The 7,506-nt window shown below is 31.0% G+C and overlaps 1 protein-coding gene across 1 annotated transcript; it reads left to right on the top strand.

The window, feature by feature from the left end:
• Nucleotides 1-4,383: 4,383 nt before the first annotated feature.
• Nucleotides 4,384-5,140, top strand: LOC112420288 (uncharacterized). Its single transcript, XM_024779072.1, has 2 exons — nucleotides 4,384-4,931; nucleotides 5,092-5,140. The coding sequence occupies exons 1-2, from the start codon at nucleotides 4,384-4,386 to the stop codon at nucleotides 5,138-5,140; spliced, it is 597 nt and encodes a 198-aa protein (XP_024634840.1).
• Nucleotides 5,141-7,506: the final 2,366 nt, after the last annotated feature.

Here is a 7,506-nt window from a genome sequence, read left to right as displayed (position 1 = left end):
TATTCTCCTTATAGTTTTACTCCAAAATCATTATTAACCATTCATGTTCAGAGTTATTCAAAAGCTCATTATATTTTATATAGAAATCAATGCAAAAAGATTTAATAGATCTTGTGACATATACGGTACTAAATTTGGTGAGGCCTACGTTACCCTCTCTTGTTTAGATGGTAATTTATCATCTCATGATATCAACCAATCAAAATGTAATATACATAGGTAACATTAAATGTCAAATAAATGAGTAGATTTTTTCTAAAAATAAAAGAGTTAATCTTAATTTTTTATTTTTTTAGAGAGTTAATCTTAATTATAAGGTAATTTCAAATACTTTTAATTTTTATTTAATTTTTCTTTTTTTGAAACATAAAATGATTTAATTTTTTTTTTTTATATTAAGGTGTTCAATCTTAATTAATTTACACTATAAGACTTATAACAAATAAAATTTTACATCAAATTTCTTTCATCTGGATGTCCTTAAATTCATCATTTACATTCATAAAATTTCTTCCATTCCAGAACCCCGAACGTGAGAACAAAAACATCTTCTTCTTTCAAATTTCTTCTTCTTTATTCTTCCATATTGATCAATTTTTGTTTCTTTTTCATTCTTCTTCCCATTTTGATTGTTCAATTTTGTCGTTCCAAATAGCCGCAATTTCCAATTATCGTGAGAATTGTCGTTGTTCCTAGAATCACGTCAGGTATCGTGACTTATTTTTTTTATTTAAGCAGCCAACATAATAAAATATGTTAACACGCATAGACCTATCTTACTATCAGCAAAAGCATTTAAGTCCAAATAAAAGAACAAAAGCCTCATCACATAACCATTTCAGCAGCAACCAAAAAAATGCTAGCAAACGCCCACAACATCACAGCGGCAACACCTGCTAGCAGCCCTCAAAGTACAACGGATGATTTACTCAATTGTTATAATTAACTACCTCACAACCAAGAAAAATCAAATCAAAAAGAAAAATCAAGTCATCATACCTGATATTGTACTGGAAATAACGACAATTCTCACGATATTTGAAATCATGACGATTCTCACGAAAATTGAAAAATGCTGCAGTTGGGAACGACAAAATTGAACAATCAAAATGGGAGGAATAAATTTTAGGAATATAACTTATAAATTTAAGGACATTCAGATGAAAGAAATTTGATGTGAAATTTTAATTGTTCTAAGCCATACCTGTAGTGTAAATTAATTAAGATTGAACATCTAAATATAATTAAGGCAATATTACATTATGGATCCTTTATCTTATTTATTTGTAACACTTTGGTCCTTTGTCTTTATTTTTTCCTCTTTAGGTCCTTTATCTCTCTTAAAAGCACATATACATCTTTTTTTGTATTAAAAAATACATAATTTTATTTTTAAAAATATATTTTTATTAAAACTATAAAAAATCCAAAAATATGATGAAGATGTTCATCATCTTCATCTTCTTCCTTTGAATCTTCATCATCTTCTTTAAATAAATAAAAAATTATACTAAAATATATCTCCAAATATCGTGAATTAATGTTATATTCACCTCAAATCTTATTTTAAACACAAAAATCAAAACCTTAATTTCACAAATGTTGCAAGGCGGATGGTGGAGGCTTAGTCACTAGCGGAAGGGTTAGGCTTTACGAAAGTTAAGATTGTTTTGAAAACAACAAAATTGATGTGCAAAATTGCTATCAATTTTTGAGGTTATTTTTATGTCGGGCTTGAATATTGAGTTAGAAAATAATAATAATAATAATATACAGCGTGACAATTTATATAACTATTTTTTTTTTTTTTGTGATGAAACTAAATCTCTTTCTCTATAGGGGTTTGATTTTTGTGTTTAAAAGAAGATTTGAGGTGAATATAACATTAATTCATGATATTTGGAGATATATTTGTGTAGAATATTTTTTTGATTCAATGAAGATGATGAAGATTCAAAGGAAGAAGATGAAGATGATGAACATCTTCATCGTATTTCTAGATTTGTTTCATTTTTAATAAAAAGATATTTTAAAAAATAAAATTATGTATTTTTTTTAATAAAAAAATGAGAAAAAGGATGAATATGTGCTTTTATAAGAGATAAAAGACCTAAGCGGAAAAAAATAAAGATAAAGGACTCAAGTGTAACAAATAAATAAGATAAAGGATCTCTAATGTAATCATGTCTATAATTAAATAAAAATTAAAAGTATTAAAAGTTACCTTATGATTATAATTGATTCTTTTTTATAAAAAAAAATTGACTCATTTATGACATTTAATGTTGCCAATGTATATTACATTTTGATTGGTTGATATCATGAGAGGGTAAAATACCCTATAAATAAGAGAGGGTAATCTAGAAAAAAACCACTAGATTTTAATTTTTCACACTTTCAATTTCGAAAAGCTTTTCTAAGATGCAGCAGTAGCATATGGATACTTTAATATACTGCAAAAGCATGAGAGGGTTCAAACTTATAGAGAAATCATATTAGAGCATTATAAATGTGTAAGACAAACTTATTTAATAAAAATTAAGTGTGGTTTTGAGCTCTAAGATCAATGAAAATAGACCCATAGAACCTCTTACATATACAATTTTTTAAATATGAAAAGGATCACCATTGTAAACAGAAGGTTGGACAAGAAGAGAAGTGGGGAAGGTGGTATCTGCAAATATTGAGGAGGTGTTTTGAGCAATTAAAAGTAGGTTACTTAAGGTGGAAGTTGTTTTTTTGGTTTTGTTAAAGTAATGGAGTTTGATTTGGACAAGCACCGATCCAAAGCAAAAAGTTGCCACCATATGTACATGCTTTATGGGTTGTGTTAAGAAAGCAGGTTAACCCTCGCTTTCTCTCAAAGTTTAAAGGTAACTATAGCTACGTTTACATTATTTGTTTAGTTGCTAACTTCACTTTTTCCCTCATATCATCACGCAATGCCTAACTTTGTACAATAGATAAATCACACCACCTTGAAAAAATTCAAATATATGTGCGAGAGTTTGTCTTGTGATGTATGTGAGAAACAAACTTTCTTAATTTTTATAAGCTAACAACTATATATAAACAACAAAAAAAAAGGCAACTATACAGGAAAGAATGAAAAGATTGAAAGTAATTAAAGGCTAAAGGCCGATTTTATATCCGGATAGATTATTTAATCTACACTCACTAATATACAAACGGAAAATCAACCTTTGGCATATATTTTTTTTATCTTCAATTTTACCATTTATTTAAACTATTGTATTTATAATTTTGTCCATTTTACCTAATCAAATAGTTGAATTTTTTTATACTTAAGGGGATACTAAATTTTGGTGTTAGAATTTTTTCTTCTAATTAGTTTTGGGTGGCTAATCCGGTTGTGGTATCCCATCTTCAATTTGTTGACGACACTTTGTTGTTGGGAACTAAAAGTTGGGCAAATGTCCGTGCACTTAGGGCCGCTCTTGTTATTTTTGAGGCTATGTCCGGTTTGAAGGTGAATTTTCATAAGAGCATTTTGGTTGGTGTAAATATAGTTCCCTCTTGGTTAAATGAGGCGGCGTCTGTCTTAAGCTGCAAAGTGGGTAAGATGCCGTTTATGTACTTGGGTATGTCTATTGGAGGAAATCCTCGGCGATTGAGTTTTTGGGATCCTATTGTGTCTCGCATAAAAGCTAGGTTGTCTAGTTGGAATAGTCGTTTTTTATCTTTTGGCGGCCGTCTGGTTCTTTTAAAGTCTGTCCTGACCTCTCTACCCGTCTATGCGTTTTCCTTCTTCAAAGGTCCATCAGGTATAATCTCTTCCATTGAATCTTTATTTAATAATTTTTTTTTTTTTGGGGGGGGGGGGGGGGGGGGGGGGGGGGGGGGAGGTGGGGACCATAGGAAAATTTCTTGGATAGGATGGCATAATGTATGCCTTCACAAGGAGTCTGGAGGTTTAGGGGTGACACAGTTGAAGGAATTTAATTTGGCTTTGTTAGGAAAGTGGTGTTGGAGGATGCTTGTTGATAGGAGTGGTTTTTATTATCGAGTTTTAGTCGCCCGTTTGGCGAAGTAGGTGGGAGGTTGGAGGTCGGGGGCCGGAGTTGTTCTTCTTGATGGAGGGAGGTGGGGCGGATTAGAGATGGGGGAGGTGTTATTGGTGGAGGCTGGTTTGGGGAGTGTGTGTCGAAAAAGTTGGTTGATGGTTCTGACACCTTGTTTTGGTATGATAAGTGGTTAGGATCGGTTTCTTTTTGTGACCGGATTCCTCGATTGTTTGATCTTTATGAGAACAAATCCATTACGGTGGCCAATTTGTTCTCTCTTGGAGTTGAGCAGGGTGGGGAGCCGTGGAATTAGAGGAGGAGGTTGTGGGCTTGGGAGGAAGAGGAGTTAGAGGAGTGTATGACTTTATTGACTGATGTTTCTCTGCAAGAATTTGTTTCAGACAGATGGGTGTGGCTGCCAGACCCTGGTGAGGGTTACTCAGTTCGCGGTTCTTATCTATTGTTGACTACAAAGGACATTCCTCTTGCGGATCATGCAGCATCTTTGATTTGGCAAAACCAGGTGCCGTCGTTGAAGGTCTCTATATTTGCTTGGAGGTTGCTTCGTGATAGATTGCCTACTAAAGTGAATTTGGTCCAAAGAAGGGTGCTAGACACAGATGCTTCTATGTGTGTTTCAGATTGTGGCTTTTGTGAAACGGCGCAACATTTATTTTTATCATGTGATACCTTTTCATCTTTATGGCCGCTTGTGCGCCATTGGCTGGGTATTATAGGTGTTGACACCAATGTAGTACTAGATCATTTTCTTCAATTTGTGAACTTGACAGGTGGTGGTAAAGCAACTCGAGCCTTCCTTCAGCTTATTTGGCTTTTGTGCGTTTGGGTTTTATGGAACGAGTGTAATAATAGGTTCTTCAATAATGTTGTCACTTCTATGCCCAGGTTGTTAGATAAAGTTAAATATATGTCTTTAGCCTGGTTGAAAGCCAAAAAGGTTGTGTGTAGGTTTGGTACAGATAGGTGGTGTTCAAGTCCCTTCCAATGTTTGGGCATCGCCTAATGGTTTGTTTCTGGTTGCTTGACTGAATTAATTGTTTTTTAGTGATTCCTTTGACGCACCTTATGCTAGAGGAGTTGCTTTTGATGATTAATATATATTCCATTTTTGATTCTTCAAAAAAAAAAATTACCATCTATTCAAGCTAGTATTTTGTTTTACAATTTTGTAATGTATTATTCAATCAAGGATAAAAGAAGAGTTAAAAAACAAGGTTTCTTAATTTTTATGAGCTAACAACTATATATAAACTTAACAAAAAAAAAACTATAATTTTTTATCAATAAAAAACAACTATATATAAACCGATGAACTTGACGGGAAAGAATGAAAAGATTAAAAGTAATTAAAGGCTAAAGGTCGATTTTATATCCGAATAGTTTATTTAATCTACACACTCAGTCACTCCCTATACAAACGGAGAATTAATTTTTGGCATATATTTTTTTATCTTCAATTTTTTTTTTTTTTAACAAACCAAAATGAGATATAATAACAGAGTTTTGTTCCCTAGCACAAGGAGTGCTAAAGGAGACAAAACAAGGTTACAAAATAGTTCCAATCAAACCACAAAAGACATCAACAAAAATACATCAGTCAATCCCTAAACAAGCAATGAGACGCTGCCACCACAAATGATAATAAAAAGAAAAGCACATATTTTTTGCTTTCAACCATTTGAGAGATGTAATCTTAACCTTCTCAAGAAGTTGCTCTGTTGTTTTAGCTGTGTTGACAAACAATCTTTTATTTCTTTCATTTCAAAGAACCTAAATACCACAAAGCCAAATCAAATGAAGAAAAGATCTTCTTGGAGCATAACCACCTGAAAAATAAATAAACTGATAATAATGGTCCAAAACTTGATTAGGATCCACAGAAAACACGTCAATCCAAGTTTTAATTTGTTGTCAAAGATCACCAAAAACAGGACAACAAATAATTAAGTGGTCTATTGTATTTATAATTTTTTTCCGTTTTACCTAATCAAATAATTGAATTTTTGTTATATTTAAGGGGAGTTACAATTTTTCTTCTAATTTTACCATCTATTCAAACTGGTATTTTGTTTTACAATTTTGTAATTTATTACTCAATCATGGATAAAAGAAGAGTTAAAAAACAAGAGACCGAGAAAAACATACAAATTGGTATGGTAGTGTCTGTCTCCACGCTAGTTTACTTAAATAATGAGGTTTAAAAGATATATGAACCACAACTCACTTAAACATTTATAATGAATTAACAAATTAATCTCTCTAAACATAACTCAGTTGATAGATACATTACACATTATACAAGAACCGATGTTCGAACCCTAAATTCTCCGCTTACTCATCTTAAAAAGTGAGTTGAATTTCTAGTTAAAAAATTAACAAATTAAATGAGGGAAAGAGAATAAAAGAAAAAAGAGAAGGAGAATAATGTCATCTGGTAAACAAGAAAAACTAATTAAATAGAATAGTTGCGTTATTGAAACATCAAAATAATAACACGTTATATATGTGCATCTCTATAAACATCTTACACACATTTTAAAAATAAACATAGAACCCAGATAATATTATATTTGGCATTAGAATTATGATGTCAATATCATTTCTCTTAGTAGAAAGATGATTAGTGTTGTGATAAGTTTTAAGATTGTATGTATTATACAATATCCTTATCAACTGAGCTAAATTCATAAGGATCCTCAAACTCTTTTTCTATCCCTAGATTAAGATAAAGGAAGAAAGGGAAAGTTTTTATTTTATTTCTACAGTTTTCAACACACTTTCTTTTATTGATTAAAACTCATATATGACCCACCTATTATGTTAGGGACATTTTTGTCTTAAACAACATTATATCTTTATTCTTACTTTCCAACCAACTAAATACCAAAAAAGAGAAGACATTTCTATCTTATATATCAAATAATAATAAAATCATTCTTTTTTTTTTGGCCTTTTTCTTACTCCCTAAGTTACTTCTCTAACATTTCTTTCTATGCGCATTTTCTTGGCCAACTTAAAAATATTAAAAATATAGTGATATTTAATCTACAGATATAAAGATATCTTTTTTTTTAGACGAGATTTGAAGATATCTTAGTGGAGATATGTAAGGAAGAGAGAATAAGATGAATAAACTGTCAAGTTAATTTTGAATATGCGACACCGTTGCTAAAGTTTTTTAATGTAATCCTTTTTTTTTTAGTTAGTTGATTATTGAATAAATTGTGATATATCGACATCACTTTTGGATAACTTTTTCGAAAATCTAAAAATACTAGTTGTCAAAATAGCCTATGATATATCGGCATAGTGTATATTAGGATTCCCAAAATAGTTGTTACAAAATAAATGTTCAAATATCTTTTATATTATCGAATATATCTTATATTACATTATTCATTTTAGCCATTAAATTTAACGGTGGGAGACATAATCAAGAATAACTTCTTCTTTTTTTCAA

The sequence above is a fragment of the Medicago truncatula genome, chromosome 3 (assembly GCF_003473485.1).
Source record: "Medicago truncatula cultivar Jemalong A17 chromosome 3, MtrunA17r5.0-ANR, whole genome shotgun sequence".
In the NCBI taxonomy this organism is placed as follows: domain Eukaryota; kingdom Viridiplantae; phylum Streptophyta; class Magnoliopsida; order Fabales; family Fabaceae; genus Medicago; species Medicago truncatula.
The sequence above is the reverse complement of the archived record's forward strand: the minus strand, read 5'-3'. Positions and strand labels throughout refer to the sequence as shown.

Excerpts from the sequence above, each read along its gene's own strand:
- LOC112420288 (XM_024779072.1), top strand. The coding sequence starts at position 4,384 with ATGACTTTATTGACTGATGTTTCTCTGCAAGAATTTGTTTCAGACAGA. Across the intron at positions 4,932-5,091 it reads GTTGTCACTTCTATGCCCAG|TGATTCCTTTGACGCACCTT; the intron begins GTTGTTAGATAA and ends ATTGTTTTTTAG.